Here is a 20,764-nt window from a genome sequence, read left to right as displayed (position 1 = left end):
CTGTCAACCTCAGGTGACGGGCAAAGATCTACTGCAGCTCCAGTTTAGAAAAGGGTAGAAGAAAATACCTCTATTCCTGGGGGAGGAGCAAAAACCCATCAAGGACCCAGGATACTATTCCAAGCAAAGGTCTGTTACTGCCAAGGGAAGAACAGGAAACGCCTGCCCAAGACCAATCCAGATACAAGGGAGAGTTTGGCCACCATGGTTCAGAAAGGTAGGAATGCTGACAAAGACCTATCCCTGAGACTCCCTTACACAGTCTAAGACTAAAACAGCACCAGAACAGCCCCCATCATGAGCACAGCACCAAGTAACAAGCAACAGCAGTCCACCAATGGGGGAAGGGAAGTGCATGGACAGAGACCCTTTCAGAGGCACGAGTGTGCAGATATGGCTAAAAGATTACAATGGAGCACTAACACTGAGAATAACCCTGACGCATCCAGCTCCCACCCTAAGCACAAGGCAACAACAGCACCTCTAGAGAATGTGAAGCATCTGGTACAGTGAAGGTAATCATACCAACAACAAAATGCAAATTCAGTTCAACTCCTGGGTAGATTATATCAACTCTTCATATTACTGGTTTAACAGAAGCAGCAGCCCATTTCCAGGCATAAATACTATATATCTCAATCTCTACTGTTCTACACACTAAGTCCTGCATCCGATAAAAAAATTGAGACACACTCAAAAACAGGAAAAACAACCAACTGCAGACAGTTAAACAATCAAAAGAACCACACTCAAAGATGGACCAGACTGTAGAACAACCAGACAGGGACTTTAAAAGAACTATCACTAAAATGTTAAAGGCTCCAGTGGAAAAGGTAGACAGTACACATGGACAGATGGGAAATTTCAGCAGGGAGATGAAAATTCTGAGAAAGAGTCAAATGGAAATGCTAGAAGTTTCAAAAAAAAAAAAAAATGATATCAGAAATAAAGAATTCCGAGCCCGTGGCGCACTCGGTAGAGTGCAGCACTGGGAGCGCTGCGACGCTCCCGCCGCGGGTTCGGATCCTATATAGAAATGACCGGTGCGCTCACTGGCTGAGTGCCGGTCACGAAAAAGACAAAAAAAAAAAAAAAAGAAATAAAGAATTCCTTCAATGGGCTCACCAACAGACTTGACACAGTTGAGCAAAGAATCAGTGAACTTAAAGACAGACCAATGGAAATTATTCAAACTGAAATAGAGGAGAAAAAAAAAAGTGGAAAAGGGAGGAAGAGGGGCCCATCCAAGAGCTATGGAACAATTTCAAATGGTTTGACATATATGTAATTGCAATCCCAAAAGGAGAAAAAAGAGAAAACGAAGAAAAAAAGATATTCAAAGTGACAGTAGCTGAAAATTTTCCAATAATGGAAGACATCAAACCACAAATCCAAAGCTCTCAGAGGATCCATAAGCACCCCACCCCCAGAATCAAAAATAAATAATAAAACAACCCCCCCCCAGACACATCATAGTGAAATGACTGAAAACCAAAGATAAATGGAAAATATTGAAGGCAGTCAAAAACACATATTATAGGCAGAGGAACAAAGGTAAAAAGTAAAAGAAACTTCTCATCAGAAAATATCAAACTACAAGACAAAAGAGTGCCATATTTAAATACTGAAAGGGAAAAAACCATGAGCCAGAAATCTATATCTAGCAGAAATATCTTTCAAAACTGAAAGTTAAATGAAGACATTTTTGGCAAAAAGAAAAAAGCTGGGAAAATCAACTGCCAGCAGACTTATGTTACCAAACATATTAAAGGAAGCTTTTCAGACAGAAGGAATATGATACTAGATGAAAACTTAACTCTACACAAAGAAATGAGCAACAACAAAGGTTAAAATGAAGGTAAACATAAAAGACATTTTTCTCATTTTTAATCACTCTAACATTTCAACCAGATTTAAAAATAAATTGCTGTACTCATATTTGTCCACTTGCAACCTTACTGAACATATAAGTTAAAGCTATTGTAGACACTCTTATTTATCAGTTGTCTGCTTCTGCTTCTTAAAAGAGAGTCAAAACACTAGTTTTAAACTTAAACGTTAAGCAAGAGCTGCTTAACATACTGCCTCTCTTAAAACTTATGTTAATACTGTTTATTATCCACATAAACTAAATTACCCTTTTGCTTGCTAATTATATAATTTCAAACTGTAAATTATAATACCCATCATTGAAGAATAAAAGAAATTTCTTTAAATAAACAGGTTTTTAATTTAAAACAATCACAATACATTTGTTTTAAAGAAATCAGATTAAAGTTACTTAAAATAGTTCAAAAACTCCTCTATATTTAAGCCACTGCACTATCTGCCTAAAAGATGCCTTTCAATTTGTACTTCCTCTTAATTGATTAACTAAGTAATTAATCAATGATGATTCAGGTGATTTTTACTCAGACATAAAAGTATAGAGGTTAAATGTCAAAAATTGAATCTATGATGTAATTATAACAGAGTAATTATACAATAGTTTCAATTTTTATTACATACTTTTAAGCCCTCAAGTATCTTAAATTACACATGTCATGCAAAACAATAGTAACAGTCAGTAACATGTTTTTTTGAATCACTGACCCTAATAAATCTTCTCAAGAACGGGTAAAACATTTTATAATCTCATTGTATTAGTCCATTTTTGTTGCTTATAACGAAATACTTGGAAGTGGGTAATTTGTAAAGAAAATGAAATTTATTGGGGTGGTGACAGTGACCCAGGGGTCTCACACTGTAAGATGGTGGAAGCAGAGAGAGAGACAGACTCTCCTCTTCTTTCAAAGCCCTCAGAACCATGCTCCTGACCACCATTATTAATCCATTCACTACTGCACCATCCTACAATCCAATCTCCTCTTCAAGGCTCCACCTTTCAATTACCATAATAGGATTTCCCACCCTCTTAACACAGTAGGGGCTAAGTTTCTAATACATAAAACTTGGGGGACACAATTCAAGCTTCAATGAGTTTTGAGGGGGACATAATCCAATACACTACGCTCATGATCTATTATTTCCAAGGGATATTTATATTGAATGCTGAAAAACAAACATTTTATATCAGTGGGCATAATTTATTATAAAACTCTCAATATAATGCAGTCCTAAAATTAAATAAGGAACCAAATGAATGACAGATCAGGAAATAAAAGCACAACAAGGAAAACTGAGCAAGTAATGCAAAGCAAGGTCAGAATAGTCATGCCTTAAATATTACTCAGACAGTAATCCTGAGGAAGCAATTAGGCCACATTGGGACTGAAAAAAAGAGATACTTTCATAACTAGAAGGGATCTTGAGGCATTAAATCCAGTTTCCTAAAACAACTTTCAAGAAGGCCTAATTCTAAGAGGTCAGAGGTGATCAGAGACAAAGATTTTCCTGGTTCTAAACCTCACCCTCCAACAAGCACATTAAAGATTTGAAGATGCCCCACTTACAAAAATAAAAGTTGTGGAGCTAGATGGTTAGCTCAACTGATTACAGAGTGGTGTTATAACACCAAGGTCAAGGGTTCTGATCCCCATACTGGCCAGCTGCAAAAAAAAAAAAAAAGAATATTGCTTAACTTCAAAGATTAAAAAAAGTTTATATGCAAATAAATACATTTTTCTTAACTCCTAGTAAAATCTCAAAACATTTTTCTTAACTTGTAAAATACCTAGATTAGCTTACCTGCAACATCAATATGAAAACTGCTGACATTAGAATGTATTATATATAAGGAAACCGAGGCCTGGGAAATATGTTACTTGTCTACAGTAAAAAAGCTAGTTAGTGACAGTCAAAAATAAAACTCAGTTTCTTGACTCATAATTCAAGGATACTATTGCTTCTTTATGCTCTATTTATAGACAGAAATCTAGCAGAACTCAATTATCCAAGGTGAGGAAATCCCCATCATTGCTCACTTATGCATTTACATATACAACTTTAAAGTTTAATTCTCCCATATACTGCAGATTTAATATAACTAAACCATTTAGAATTTTTAAAATACTATTATTTAAACAGGATAATTCTCTATGGCTAACACCTCATATAGATGAAGAAAACATGTTTTAAAAAAATTTAGTATGATCCTCTACTGTTAAAAGATGGTCACTTTTTAAGAAACTGGGCTATCATAATCATCCTCTTAGAAATAAGTGAGTCATTTATATTGAAATTTTAATAAGTCTTTAGCTACTCTAAATATCCCATATTAAGTTGTTTTTTGTTTGTTTTTTTTTTTGGCAGCTGGCCAGTACGGGAATCCGAACCCGTGACATTGGCATAATAAGGCTGTGCACTAACCAACTGAGCTAACTGGCCAGCCCCATATTAATGTTTACTAAACAATACAACATAAGCTACAAATTTGGTTACAAAAAAACTTAATGTTTTCCAAATCAGGTGTTCCCAATCCCTGAGCTCTCAATAAGAAAATCACCTGAGGATCTAGTTTAAAATGTAGCTTCCTAGACCCTGATCTCAAAGATCCTAATTCCATAGACATGGACTAGGGCCTTGGATCACCAGCCCCAGGTGATTCTGATATGCAGCAAAGATTAGAAACCATGAGAGATTAAAGTAATTCATGGTAGGGGATGAGAGAGGGAGAGAATTTTATAATGAAAATTCAGTTTCACATTACTAACGAAAACAGCTTTGCCTAGACACAGACATCCAAGAGCAGCACCTTAATCAAGTCCTGGTAGTCTTTTTAGGACTGTCCTCTAGTTCACCCACCATCCCATAAACAAGTTCTTCCTCTACTACTGTCTCCAAAATCCCATTGCCTGCTTCTCCCTGAACTCAACAAGCCATAAAAGAACTACTTAATCTAAACATTAGTTAGTTTTTCTAGACCACTGAGCTCCTTATAGGTCATGCCTGATACTTTCATTTTGGTTCTTTAGTGTTTACCAGAGACAGGCACATGACTAATAATCAAGAAATATCAAGATTAACCCTTGAAAATGCTAGATACTGCTATTTAATATAATTCCTCTAAGTATCAATACAACGTTTTTTCTAGTCACCTGTTTCTTACAGATATTTCATCCCCTCACCCTCTATGTTGCCTCTAGTCTTCCCTTAAGAGGCTCACTCCTTTCTCTCCATAACCACCTTTAAGATGGTCTTAGACAGCCTCTAGGAGGCCCCCAATGATCCCCACTACAACCTGTGCAGTCCCCTCCCACAATGTACCGGAGCTGGTCTGCATGACCAATAGAATGCAGCAGACATAACAGTATATCACTTCCAAGATAACCTGACTGTGTGGCTTCTGTTTGGATTTCTCTCTATCTGGGGAAAACCATGTTTTGAGCAGCCCTATGGAAAGGTCTCACTCTCCTGCCAACAGCTACATGAATGTGCTTGAAGTTGTGTCAAGTCTACAAAAGCTACACTCCCGGCTGACTGACTGACTGGAATACTGTAAGACCCTGAGTCAGAACCAGCATTCCTAACTATAAGACACTGTTAGAAAATAATTGTTTCTTAAACTGATAACTTTGAGGGTAATTTATTACTCAGCAATAGATAACTAATTCATAGATTTACAAGTTAATACTCACTAGAATGCAAGCTTCTTGAAAACAGTCACCATGTGTTACTTACCTTTGTATCCACAGCAGCACCGTTTCCATTGTAGTTACTCAAATATTTGTTAAACTGGATTGACAGTGATCATTTTTTAAGTCCCAAATTACACACTCTGTAAACTGGGGCAAGATATTCTCTGTGCCTATTTCTTCACTTTTAAAAATGGAGTTAATAATGGTACCTCCTCATGGGAGTACTGTGAGGATCAAATAAAACGATACATGTAATGTTCTTAGAACAATGCCCAACACACTAAAGAGTGTTAGAAATGTTAACTACTAAAAGCTAAACTTCTAAAAAGGAAATGTATCACTCTCCTTCCTCAGTATTAAAATCCTGGGTATGAATGTTTTATGTAAGAATTATATAAACCATAATGGAATTATGAAAAACAAATTTAGAAAACTGATGTACATTTAAATACATAGGATAGCACATCAAATGAAGGCCAATAATGGAATATGTTAATAAGCTAATCTAGTAATCTACATTTTTCAAAACTATTTTCATTTTTTCCAAGTCCTACTACAATAAGTACATACATTTATGCTCCTAGATTATACTCCAAGATTTATAACACAAGCAGTTAGACTCGGGGAAAAAATTAGTTCTTCCTCGTTACAAGAACTTTGGTGAAAAATCTCTTTTTCTTTCAAGGTTTAATCTATTTTGCTAAGGTTACTAGATGGGATTTTATGAGACCTCTTTTAAATGTTGCTACTGCCACCATTTATTCTATGATCTTTTTAATCCTAAAATACTTAGTCATTGAAAATACATGGTAAGCCTGTCACACCAGATATAATCACATATATTAAATAAGATAATAAATTATATGGTCACTTTAATTATGGGAAGTGAGATGCATGCAAAATGCCTTACACAGCACCTGATACATAGTAAGTGTTCAATAAAGACAGCCATCATTAAAATTATTCATCAGATACTATGATAAGTCCCACATGCTACACTCTCTGGGCTCTCCTCTTACCTCTGATCATTCTTAATTCCAGTTTCCTTCCCTAGTTCCAATTCCTCGTCCTCATCGCCATCCCCTCTTCCTCCCTCCTCTTTTGTTTAGGTTTCTTTTCTACAGAAAAAATGTCCCTAGTAACTCTGACTCGTCTTCATAAATTATCCTACCTTCCTGGACCTTTCTTTAGATTACTAAACAAAGCAAAAACAAATAAATTTTTATTCTAACCGTTAACTATTAAAGGGTCAAACACATAGTTTAAGCAGTCCCAAGACTTGTCCACAAATTACATTGTTTAAGAAATGTCACCTAGACCTTGGACTTGGTATTGTCACAGGATATGAATTTGATTGAAAGATAATGAGATGGGAATTAGGAAAGTAAAAATCTGATGACAACTCTGATTTTCAAAAAATTACAGCACCTTCATTCTCAATAAGATATACAGGTAAGCCTCCTAGGAAGTTAAATCCTATGAAGTACAAATCATATCAGCACTTATTAATTGGTTCTGTACCACGAAAGGGTAAGGAATTTTTCATATACATTTCAGGAAAAGTAAATTTAGGGTTCTGGTGCAAATACTGAAAAGCAGTATATTTTTTCAGGGCTACATTTATAAAACACAAATAACTCTAAGTGGAGATTTGAAATAACTATCTATATAAACTCACCTCCTATAATAGAGCATTTAGGAAGAGGAATTCAACCTAATGGTCAACTAGAACACAAGGTAATGCTGACAGAAGCACGCCTCTTTGGGAGCACTACTGAAGGAAGGTACTGGCTTTACCTGTGTGAGTGTGAACAATTCCAAATATGTATACTAGACACCAACTCTCCTGTCCTTCTTTCTCTTTTCTTTATGACACAATATCAACACTGAAATGGCTTAGCAATCGAAGTCTAAAAAGGAAACATATTATTATGTGTACATATATCCTAAAAAACAAATAAGCATATATATACACACATATAGACACACACACACACACACATATACAGAAAAGACTTTAAACTTTCATTGCAGTTTGAATTCCCAGCCTCCCAGTGCTTATTACCAATAGAAAGAGGGGATCATCTGCTCCTACTTTTGCTTCTGACACTGAGAGAAGAAACCAGCCTGAAGCAGCCTTTGCCTTTTTCCAAGGGACCAATTATCCCTTTCCCAACACCAGTCTGGCTCTATGTCTACCCACCGTTGAAGGACCCTGCCTTTTTCTAAGTAAAAATTCTGTAAATGGGTCAGAATATAAAGTTGGGAGCCAAAGTAGTTGAAGAAAATAAAAATAAAGCAAAATAATACATTTAATTGTAGATTTTTTTTAAGAAGCCGAGTTACCTATAAAACTGAAAAAGTATACACAATATTGACTATAATTTTATATTTGGGATGGGAACTTAGAACATATTCAAAGAAAGAAAAACTATTTGAGAAACAAAGAAACTATTTATGGCTCAAATTTAGTAAACCAAAGAAGCATATAACCTATACACAGTTAAACAATTTGGGTATCATGTGAGTCACACATTTGGGGAAGTGACAGATACAGAAGAGAACTTTGGGAATGATTATTAAGCAAGAGAGATGGGGACTCAGGGATTAATCTGCTTTACACGGAATCCTCACACTAGTGTCTTCTAAGACGCCTTGGATTCAATGTCTCCCCCAAACTTAATGCCCACTATAACTGCTGAGAGTGGGAAATCCTATTATGGTAATTGCAAAGTGGGGCTTTGAAGAGGTGGTTAAGTTGATGGTTACAAGGTTCATGGGCATGGTTCTGCGGACTTTAAAAGGAGAGCACATGAGGAGCTCTCTCTCTGCTCTGCCATTTTCTTTCATGTGAAACACTTGCATTGCTGTAAAGCCACTGCCAAAGACCCTCACCAGATATGTTCCCTAGACTTTGGACTTCCCAGGCTCCGAAACTGCAAGCAATGAATTTTGTTTTCTTACAAAGTACTCAGTTCCAGGTATTTTGTTATAAGCAACAGAAACAGGCTAATACACAAGAGAAAGAAAAATAGCAGGCCAAACTTGGTAGGATTTCTAAAACTGGATAATAAAATTATGGATCACTAACTTTTACAAATGTAATGGTAACTCAAAATTTTAGAAAGCATTCTCATTCAATAATATTTTACATTTTTCAGTATCTTTTATTTGCTAGACAAATTAGTCCCATTCTCACTGTCAAGGTCACTGGGGCAAATATTTACCAGACTAATCTTAAGTACCTTAAGATCTACCATTTCTCAAACCTACATACGTTAAGAAGCTAGGGCAAATAGAAGGGAAAGGCACAGAACGGAGTCAGGAGACAGTCCTGCTTCTGTCATTAAATAACTGTTTGATCCCAGCCATGTCATTTCACTGATGGAGTGATATTTCAGTATTCCTAAAATGACAGTTCTAGCTCTAAAATGTAGCGATGTTTCTAGTTCTCATTATTACTTTTAAAAAAATTTATTTCTATCAAAGTAATACATACACAAGACCACTTTCTAAAGGTCAGTCTCTAAGACAAAAAGGTCCATCTACTTTCCCACTTTGCCTATGAGATAAGATACAAAGAGAAGAATAATATCACACCCGTTAGTATTAAAAAACAAACAGAAATGAGAGCACATTTCCATTTCATTTGGTACTTGATTAGCCAGAATTCCTATTAGCCAGATTTCTGCAAATCCTTCAGTCATTTCTTAAATCCAAGTTGGTCTGGTTCTATACTATGCTTCTATTAACTATTTCATTTGCAAGTTTATTATGATGACAAAAATGCCATCTGACTTAATAGCATGTTTTATAATGTGAAAAAAGGTAATGAGTTTTTCACTTATTAGCTATTAGATTTAAGCAAGATACTCTGCTTCAATGATTAAACACCTCATTTCTCATTTCTCATTAACAGCATATTCACTCTAAGAGATATAGCTGAAAAACAATGTGATATGCATTAAAAATGCATATTTAAATCATGCAATTATTAAATATTATTTTAAAAATTCAACTCAATAAACATGTATTGAGTATTTCCTATGTGCCACGTACTATAATACTAGGGTGCAAGAATTCAAACATAAGACAATGGCCTCACCCTCATTCTAGGAGACAAATAAAAATTCTAATGTAATTGAAAACTATAACAATAGAAGTATGTACAAGAAGCAGAAGGAGCAGGATAAAGCAAACAATTAATTCCACCTGTAAGAATAAAGTGGAAGTAGCTAAAGTAGCACAGTAAAGAGAAGGAGTTCTGCAGGCAAGGACTTGAGTCTAAACCTAGCTTAGCCATTTGCTAGCTATATTATTTGGGGCAACTTAATTGTCTCTTTGAACTTCTTTATAAATGTACTTTGAAGAGTTATTCTGAATATGAGAAACAATATATGTAAAGTGCCTAATACATAGCAGGCCCTCAATATATAGTAGTTGTCTTGTTTTAGAAAGAGTTGTGTTTGCTTGCTTATTTTTTAATAGACTAAGATGTAAATGGCACTGTAGGTAGCATGTCTTAACTAATGATTAAGCTACATATGGGATCACTAAGGTCACTGGATGGATAAAGCCACAGTGAACCACATCAGATTATTAACACTTAGACAGCTACGTTGTAGAAAAGATGTGGTTCCTCACGTTGTACACTCACCTGCTGGGGAAGCGTATTTCTAATCTGCTTCTTTCTGTATCTTTACCCTGACACATAGAATTTCGCATATTCAGATGCTAGTTATTTGTTCCTTAGTCCTACCGCAGTCCTACATCAGTCCTAGTTTTGAATGTTTGGCATATCCTTTATGAAATGGCAAGGTCCAATGAGCAACTGACAAGTAGTAAGATCATAATGGAAGATAACTGGAGCTAACTCTGGGTCAATAACAACTATTATCAATGTAACGGTTGACTTGTGGAAATGTAAGCCATTATAATGATTAAAATACTGTTAAATCCGGCCAAAAAGTAAGCTACATTTACTTTATGGCTCCCAAAGCTAACTTTCTCTAAAAAACCTTTGACGAGCTATACACAAATAAATATTCTTATTAAGTCCTTATTTTTCATTTCACTCTAACAAACATAACATATTTTTGAAACATGAAACAGTGGATAAATATAAGTAAATACATAAGTAAGATAAAGCAATCTATCTCTAAATTCAACTACATCATGAAATTTTCTTTATATTTAGTTTTTCACAACTATAAAAACATGTCCCTGACTTGCAACCATCACATAAAGTGAAGATACCATGAATCAATCTAGAATCTACCTCAATTGTAATTTCTAAAGTCATGGAAACCAGTGTCCTTAATGTTGTCCTTGTGGTATATAATTCCATAAATTTTTCTCTGTGAACACCTGAATTCTGTATCATGCCATATTTTATACATACAGTTTATATGCACTCGTATATCCTGTCAACACAGATTGTATTTGTAAAATACTCCTAACAGTCAGACAAAATGCATTTTGAAATATTAATGTTCTACTGAAATTAACTGCCCTATACATTTTCAAGAATTAAATTCTGAGTATATTTAGTATTTTTGCTGAAAAGCAGGCACTGAGGAGTCACCAAATTGCAACCGAATCTCTTTCTTGAAAATACTACACTTTGGAAGAAATTTTTAAAATTCAGAACTCAAGACTATAATATGAGCATTTCCACATTAACAAAACCAGAAGTTACTTCACAAAGCAAAGCTACAAATTAGATTTTTTAAAAATTACATGTATTAGTGCTCACTTTAATAAACAGAAATTGATATTACTATAATGTAGTTAAGTCCAATTCCTGATAGCTTTGACGAATGAAGGGAAATACACAAAATTATCAAATGTCACCGAAGCAGCAGCTTGAGACCAGGAGACAGACAAAAGGAAATGGGAGGGGGAGGAGATACATAACGCTAAAATGCTTAGAATGAACTAGACCTTGGCCCAGCTCCTGACCCACTATAATCTACGCAGTCACCTCTATTGCCAAAAAAATAACTGTCGAAGCAAACCGATCACTGTGAGCAGGGAATGTAAATCCTGCATTTGGTTTCAGATTTGTGAGAAAGAAAAAGCTAAACCAGTAAAATATATAAACAGCCAGGAGCGGTGTGAGAGAAAGGGGGAGGGGAGGAGTGTAATGAAATAAAAGCTAACTGTGCTCAAGTCCTAGCACTGAGGCTACTCCGCGCGTACTACAGGGGCAGGGCCGCCTGGAGCCCTCCCCGTGCAGGGCTGGAGGCAGGGGTTGTGGACGATCCCCCCGGCGATTCAGGGAAGAGGGTGGCGGGCGCCGGCGCCCCCGGAACACGCGCACAGTCGAGGCGATTAACTCCTTCCTCGCCAGGACCTGGGGCCGTGAGCTCCCGAGCGGGGCGCGCACGGGGCTGGAGCGGCGAGGAGCGCTTCCCCTCCTCTGCACGGAGAAAGGAGGCAAGGGGCGGCACCGCACCCCGGTCCCCAGCCCGGGCGCATCAATTACCCGTGAGGTTCCTCAGCACCGTCCCGTGGGCCCAGAGGCTCAGGACCTGCTGCACCGACAGGTTGATCATGGAGTGGTCGCCCCCCTCCGCCTTCATCTTCCCCGGGGGGCGCCCGCCGCCCTCTCCTCGGGCGCCGGGCGGCGGCGGCGGCTGCGCGGCTCCTCCAGACCGCCGCCGCCGGGGGAGGCTGCGGGGCGCCGGGCTGGGCGCTGCTGCTGTCGCCGACGGGCCTCCAGGGGGGAGCCGCTCAGCGTGTCTCCCAGGCAGCCCCCTCCCCGCCGGGGAGACATTGAGGACAGCGGACGGGGGAGGGGAGGGGGCCGGGCGCTGTCCCCGCGCGGCCCCCCAGCGAGGACTCGGGGCGGAGGAGGCCGCTGCCGCCGCTCCCTCTCAGGGGCAGCGCCACGCCGCGGGGGCCGAACACTCTAGGAGGCCGAGGTCACGCCGGAAGGCCCAAGGTGACGGGCAGCCGGCAGGTGCAGCCTCCTGCGGGGCCCGGGTCATCGCCTCCCGAGGACGAGGAGATGCGGGACCGGCCGGAGGCTGCGGCGAGGGCCGCGGCGGCACCGGCCGCCCGCCCGCCCGCCCTCGGGTGGCCGACACTCGAGGAACCGCCCCCTCCACCCGCGGCCGCCGGCGGGCCACTCGTGCGCGCGCGCGCGCGCCTCCCCAGCCCCTCCTTCCCCGCCCTCCCCGGAGCTGCTGCGCATGCTCACTCCCGCCCTTCCCGCGACCCGCCGCCCTCCGACAGCCGGCCAGCCCCAAAGCCCTCCTCCCTCTCCCCTCGCGCTCCAGCTCGCGAAGCTGACGGCACCAAGCGTCGGCCCGCAGTGGGGCGGAGGAAAGCGCGGCCTACGTCACTGGCGCCACCGCCGAGCCTCGTTGCTGATTGGGTTCTCCAAGGGAACCACCCCCACGCCCCACGCCCCCGGACCCCGGGCGCGCGCCCTGGAAACCTGGATCTCCAGCACCCCGCCGGCTGGATTCCCTGGGTGCGGGGCGGTGCCGGGGCGAAGCTGGCGGGGCAGTCCTGACCCGCCGTGGTGAGGTGCATGTTGTATCAGTTCAGATATTTGCCTTCCCGATGTTTGCATTTCGCTTTTGATAAGGATGTTTGCAGACAACTTTTTTCAATGGTTTAAAAATCTCAACCTTTTGATGTATTAATTTACGAGTTTTTTTCTAAGTCAGTCAAGTGATCTGGATAGGTCACTTACTTGCAGAATATATGTTAAAGCCACTAAAACAGAAATGGACTCACCTTACCATTCAACCGGTCCTTCTTCCCGGAGCAAGAACTTGGGCCTCCCGTGGTTCCAGGGTCTGAAATCGTCTGTTGACGCAGGACTGGGCCGGTGTCCCAATCCTCAGCGCCATCACAGGCTCTAGCTCTTTTGGGGTGGTCTTCCTCTTATCTAAATTGTAAATCTTATCTCCCCCGCTCCCCCACCCCAGGATTTAAACTCATCTTTCCCCCATGGTTTGCTGTCTTTTATGTCCAACGCCCGAGGAAGCGTCTAAAATCCAGCTACAGCAAGTTACACTCCTGCTTGAAGTTTGAAACAAAAATTAAGTTTTGGCGATAACATAAGTATGCACTGGCCAGCGGCTCCCCGCCCCGCCCCAACTCTTTTTTCAAATCTTCTGCCATCTGGTAGGAAAATTTGCAAAGGGAAGTGAAGAAATACATCCTATAGCCATATCATCAAGTATATTTGGCAAAGCACTGAAGGGTTGAATCTCCTGTAAAATGGTACTTTTGGTGATCACTTAAAAAATAATAATTACACACTCATACTATATACTTTTTAAATTTATATGTGTTGTCTTTTTAATGTCACAGCAGAGGAAAGGGAAATGTTTTCATCATTAATAGGAACTGAGCCAAAACTCATAATGTAGAGTTTGTCTTCCTCCTATAATTTAGATTTAATTAGATTTGTTAATTTAAGATTATAGATTATCAGAAGATGCTAATTATCCTGATTTGATCATCGCACATTGTACTCTGGTATTGATATTCAACTCTACCCCACAAATATGTATAATAAATTATTTTTCAATAAAAAAGATTATAGAATATCAGCCATAAAAGAGGATTTAACATTTTTCTGATTCATTTTATTTTACAAATAGGAAAACTGACTGTGGAATTAAGTGACTTGACAGATACTATAGCAATTCAGAATCTAGTTTCTGAATTCCTAGTCTGTTATTCTTTCTAGCAGCCATACTATCTTTCTTAATTCACTATTAACTTCCTAACTTTAAGATTCTGGATGGAGAGGTGCAGTTTATCTAATGGTGTCATTAAGGGATTTGGCATTATATGATTAGTGATGTTAGGGGATATGACCATAGTCATTGAAAGGTTCATAGCAAACTCTCTGAGCAGGAGCTCATTAAACTCTCATGTCAGGAACGTTTAGTTAGTTTACATGGAGTTGATTGGGGTTCTGATGATTACACACTATTATTTAAAACATAATAGCATACATTTTAAACATTCAGAACCTGGGACAGTGCCTGGCACAGGATGCTCCGTAAATATTTGTTGAATGAATAATTACATGCCCTTCATAGATAAGTCAGCATTTTTCTTGTTCTCCATAAATTTTTTAGGGATCAGGGGCATGTTCGAGACGGAAGGACAGCTTGTGCCTCTCCCTCCGTTTTCCGCTTCCTTCTTGTGCCCTCTCTCTACCTGTGGGTGCAAGACACTAGCCTTCCATCTTCTGCCAGCTACCACTCCCTCTGCCCAACATAGCTCCCTGCCCATTACCACGGTCTTAAAAAGGGAGAATACATAATGCCATTTGAATCCTGAGAATTTATACTCTGAAGTCGGAATGTGAGGATAAAAAGAAAAAGATTCCGATAAAATCATACACACAGAGAGAATCCTGTATTTGGCAATATAGGAGACTAAGTTTCTCCCCTAAAAAAATCATCTCTAAAAATTACCCTGCATCGAACCTGGTTGTATTACAGCTAGAAGGCCAAACAAAGTAAGGGTTGATTAAACACCACCTGAATATTCATGATACATAACCCACACTAGATTAGATTCATAAATTATTTAATTATTAAGCTAAAATAAGGAAACGTATTCTAAGAACAAAATGGGGAAAATGCTATTTTACTGATTTTAAGTGAGATTACACATTTTTTTCATGTGTATAGGAACACTAGATTACCTTTTCTAGAGACTTTTTATGAATTTCGCTCTTTCTTCTTTTGGGTAATTTATCTTTTAAAAAAATATGTGTAGTCGCTTTTATATATTTAACAAATGAACCATTTGTGACATGTTTAGTATGAATCTTTTCAGTTTGTCAATTGTCTTTTAACTTTTTTAACAAAGTTTTTCTTGTCATGCAGAAATTTCTGATGTTTATGTTGTCAGTCTTTATCTTATGATATCTGAGGCTTCTCTTATGCTTTTAAAATATATTCCCTACATAGTCGCCTATGTATTTTCTAGAAATATTATGCTTTCTTTGTTTTTTTTTTTGTTTGTTTGTTTGTTTTTTTATGTTTACACCTTTGGTCCACCTGGAATTTTTTTGGGGGGGATGAGGGGAAGGGAAACAAATTTTTTTTAATTTAAGGAGTTCAGTAGAGATCCTGATTTTTTTCTAGAAGGTTACACAGTTGTCCCAAAACATTTATTGAATCATCCATCATTTTTCCACGGACCTAAAATACCTGCTATATCATATGCAAAATTCCTATAAATACTTGGGTTTATTTATGGAGTTTCATTTCTGTTCCATTTAACTGTCTGTTCATGTGTTAGCACACACTGTTTTTATTTTTTTTAATTGTACAATATGCTTTATCATCTGTTAAGATAATTCCCGCTTTTTAGTCCATTTTATAATTTTTCCTTATTAATCTTGAATGTTTATTATTCCAGAGGCAGTTGAAAATTAGCTACCTAATTCCAAAAAATATTATTGGTTATATCTTCATTGGAATAATGTTAAATTTGTAAATTTAGGAGAAGTTGAGAAGATTTAATCTATTCCTCTTTTATTAAGAATTTTTATTTTAAATGGTTGTATGTATATGTCTTTTTAGTATCTGTGGATATTACCATGTTATTTTTCCTTTGGTTCTGTGTACATAGTGAATTATATCAATATATTTCTTAAGACGCTTTTTGTGAATTTCTGGAATTAATGCCAGTTGGTCATGATCTCTTATTCTTTTAACATGCTACTTAATTTTGTATCTTAATTGTTTAATAGAATTTTGTCATCAATACTGAGTTAGATTGATCTGTAGTTTTCTCTTTAAAGTCTTATGTAATTTAGGTTTTATTCCAGTCAGTGTTGCATTGGCTTTATGCAAAATAATTAGGAAGCTTTTCTTATTTGTATTTATCTTTTCCTTAAATGTTTGGTGAAATTCAACTGTGAAACTGTTCTCAATGCTTTGGAGAAGGCAGCTCTTTGCCAACTTTTCTAATCTAGTATCTCGCCCCGCCCCCTGGGCTGTTGGTTCATTTAGGTTTTTTTTCTCTTCTTTGGTTCTTTTCATATTTTTTTTAACCATTTTTATCTATTTAATACATTTTTAAAAATTATTTTCATTTTTGATCAATGCCTCTTGCAATTCTTTTAACATCTTCAACACATCGCTTATTTTGTGAATTTATATTTTCTCTGATTTTATTTTAATTATATTTGCTAATCATTTTTTCTTTTTCCAGTTAACTAGGTCTTAGATTTATCAGTTTTCCATTTTTTCTGTAAGAGGGTTCTTCAAAAAGTTCATGGAAAGATTCATATTATCTTTTAATTCTATTTTTTTATGAACTTTTTAAAGCACCCTTGTATACTTGTTCACTTTTTTTTGTTTTAATCACCATCAATTTCTTCTGATTTTCTTCAAATTACTTTGTTGTTATTTTCTGTAAATTTTATGTTAGCTGCTTGATTCACTTATCTTTATTCTTTCCGGTTTCTTAATATAAGTTTTTGAGATTGAATTTACAGTGAGCATTGCTATAGTTGTATCCTACAGCTTTTTATATGTGGTGTTCTGTTAACATTTCATATTGTTATTATCTTCTAGAAATGCTGCCGTTTTAGTTTTGACTTCTACTTTGAAGTTATTTAAAAGAGAGTTTCTTTTTTAATCTTCAGCTTTTGAGGAGAAAGGTTTCTATATTTGTTAGCAGTTGATAGTTTAATTACAGTTTTGTTATCCATACTATTTCTTTTTTTTTTTTTTTTGTCTTTTTCGTGACCGGCACTCAGCCAGTGAGTGTACCGACCATTCCTATATAGGATCCGAACCCGCGGCGGGAGCGTCACTACCGCACTCCCAGCGCTGCACTCTCCCGAGTGCGCCACGGGCTCGGCCCATTATCCATACTATTTCTACCTTTTGGAACTTACTGAAGTTTTCTTTGTGGCCCATTATATGGTTAATTTTGGTAAGTGGGTGCATAAAAAATAAGGTGTATTCTATATTTTAGGGAATAGCATTGGTATATATGAAGAAGATCTATCATATTTATTATGCTACTTAAGGTCCTCTATAATCTTACTTATTTTTGTCCACTAGATCTGTCAGAGGCTGTACATTAAGTTTCAGTATTCCATACTGTATAACAAAGAAACTCAAAATTCCATTAGTTTCAACAAGTCTTAGTCCTTGCTCGTCCTGTGTGAGAACTGCAGATCAGCCACTGTTCAGCTGCAATCTGCTGTGTTCAGCTCAGTTCACCTGCACAGGTCTTCCCGTTTCAGACCCAGGACTGAAAAAGTAGCCACTCCCTGAGTACTTGCTACTTGCAAGGGATAGAAGGAGCCAGGGCCACAGTGGGGTACTTGCCTTGCCTGCAAAATTTAATGGGACTCCAAAAATCTCAGTTATCAATATAAATAATATTCTAGTGCAATATTTTAAAATTCTAAATTATTGTAAAAATCTATGATGAGTAAAATAGCAAAATTTTAATTCAAAACATAATCTGACCCTGCATATGCATGACCCTTCCTTACCCCTTTATCCCAGCTCTGGCAGGAACAAGAGGGGCAGGGCCAAACCACGCAGGTGCATTTAAACTTTATGCTCAGATATGGTCCATGTCACACATTACTCACATTGCTTTGGCAGAAGCAGTGTTTGTATGGTTAATAAGCCCAAAGTGAATAGGATACAGAAGTATCTTCTGCCTACAGGGAAGGATGGCAAGAGTGGATGGGTGAGAGCAACAAAAGATAGAGAACAAATAATGCAGTCTAACACAGGATGAGTGAGATGAGTCTTCTACATGTAATGTATTTCTGCCTGCTTCTCCCACTATTTTTGTAGTATGAGCTTTATGAATTTTTATTTTTATTTTTTATTTTTTATTTATTATTTATTTTTTTAAAGATGACCGGTAAGGGGATCTCAACCCTTGGCTTGGTGTTGTCAACACCACGCTCAGCTAGTGAGCCAACCGGCCATCCCTATACAGGATCCGAACCCGTGGCCTTGGTGTTATCAGCACCGCACTCTCCCGAGTGAGCCACGGGCTGGCCCTATGAATTTTTATTCTATGTTTTTTGTTTATTCTATGAATATCTATGAACAGATATTCATGTATGTAAGACTTTAATTATGATTTTATTTTTTAATTAAAAAAATCTTAATTTGTATCATAAAATGCTTTTTAAATTTAATCTAATCTTGTCTAATGTTACAGTCATGACTCCCGCTTTTCTTTTATTTGCATTTGCCTGGTATATCTTTGTCCATTCCTAACCTTTTCTGAATCACTTTGTTTTAAGAGTTCTTTTGTTGAGTTTGACTTTGTGATCCAGCATGAGATTTCCATTTTCATAGAAGAATTTAGACCATTCCTATTTGTTGATACAATGGGTATGTGGTATTAGTTGTATCCTATTATTATTTCTATTTTCATTGCTTCTTTTAAACAAGTTTTTCATTGGTATGAAAGCTTTGCTTTGCTTGTGTGTTTCTTTTTTTTTTTTTTTTTTTTGTCGTTTTTTCGTGACCGGCACTCAGCCAGTGAGTGCACCGGCCATTCCTATATAGGATCCGAACCCGCGGCGGGAGCGTTGCCGCGCTCCCAGCGCAGCACTCTACCGAGTGCGCCATGGGCTCGGCCCTGCTAGTGTGTTTCTTATAATTTATAAGGGCTAGTTTTTGTTTTCTTTATTTTGTGGTAATCTCTATCACTCCAAGTGAGCACATAAACAGAATAACAGATAAGTAACAAAATACTCTGTAGAAAGTAGGGCTTCTAATTTTCACAAAAACTGGAGATGTAAAACATTAAAATTTACATATTTCATTTCATAATCTCTACAATTATTTGAAATTGATCTCTAAATCTTCCAAAAGCATGCAAATATCATATTAATTTCAACAGAGGAAGATGAATAAACTTTTCAAAGGCAAATTAATTTCTAAACAAATCAACAAGTCCTTTAATAAAAAGAGATCAAGAATAGAAATTAAATATCTAAGTTTAACAACATAAATTTCATAAAAAATCAGTAAAACAGACTATAGACACAAGGGCACTTCAAAAAGTTCATGGAAAAATAGAATTGAGAAATGATGAAAATCCATAAAACTTTTTCGTCTGTTTAAATTTTTCCTTTTTTAAAAAAAAAAGAAGAAGAAGAGAAAATGTGTTCTCTGACCACAATAACACAAGGAAATTTAGAAAATTCACAAATGTGTAGATATAAAACAACACTCTCCTAGATAAACAATGGGTGAAAAGGAAAATCACAGGGAAATTAGAGAGTACTTTAAGATAAAGATTAAAGCCCAACATCTCAATATTTATAGGATACAAGGCTCATGTAGTACTTAGAGGAAAATTTATATTTGTTAACACATATATTAAAAATAAGAAAAATCTCAAATCAGTAATGTCAAGAAACCTTAGGAAAATGGAAAAAGAAGAGCAAACTAAACCCAAAGCAAATGTGAGTAGGAAATAACAAAGATTACCACAGAACTATATGAAATAGGAAATTATAAAACAATAGAGAAAATCAACCAAACCAAAAATTGAGTCTTTTAAAAGATGAACATAATTTTAAAACCTTTATCTAGACTGCCCAAGAAAACAGAAGACCAAAATTGCTAAAATCAGAAACAAAGTAGGAGCATTATTACATTGTCACTATGGCTTTTTGTGGTGGTACAATTTCGTTTCTTTCTCTTTCTCATTTGTATTTTTGTTCTCCCAGTGGATTCTGTTCTTTCTTGTGTATCTGTGGTAGTGATTATTGGTTTTCAGATTCCAGATACAGGACTCCCTTCATGATTTCCTGTAGGGCTGGTGATGTTGTGCTGAGTTCCCAAAGCTTTTGTTTGTCTGGAAAATACACTACTTTCCCCTCCTTTCTGAAGGATGGCCTTGTTGCATATTATATTCTTGGCTGGCAGTTTTTTTCTTTTAGTATTTTAAATATATCATCCCATTTTTTTCTGGCCTGTAGAGTTTCTGTTGAGAAGTCTGCTGTTAGTCTGATAGGGACTCCCTTATAGGGGACTTGACATTTTTTTCTCAATTCTTTTAAGATTCTCTCTTTGTCTTTGAGCTTTGTCAGTTTGACTGTAAGTGTCTTGGAGAGGATCTTTTTGGGTTGAATTTATTTGGGTTCTTTGAGCCTTCTGGATCTGAAGGTCCATATCGCTCCCTATACCTAGGAAGTT

General features: G+C 37.5%; 1 protein-coding gene across 1 annotated transcript in view; it reads right to left on the bottom strand.

Annotated features, from left to right (window-relative positions):
- Window positions 1-12,239, bottom strand: part of TMEM170B (transmembrane protein 170B) — a 39,739-nt gene extending 27,500 nt beyond the window's left edge. The window contains exon 1 of the mRNA XM_063097988.1: window positions 12,064-12,239. Within this exon, the coding sequence (XP_062954058.1) occupies window positions 12,064-12,160 (97 nt within the window). The 5' untranslated portion in view covers window positions 12,161-12,239. The remainder of the gene's footprint in view (window positions 1-12,063) is intronic.
- Window positions 12,240-20,764: the final 8,525 nt, after the last annotated feature.

The sequence above is a fragment of the Cynocephalus volans genome, chromosome 5 (assembly GCF_027409185.1).
Source record: "Cynocephalus volans isolate mCynVol1 chromosome 5, mCynVol1.pri, whole genome shotgun sequence".
Taxonomy (NCBI): domain Eukaryota; kingdom Metazoa; phylum Chordata; class Mammalia; order Dermoptera; family Cynocephalidae; genus Cynocephalus; species Cynocephalus volans.
Note: the sequence above shows the minus strand (reverse complement) of the source record. Positions and strands in the feature narration are given on the sequence as shown.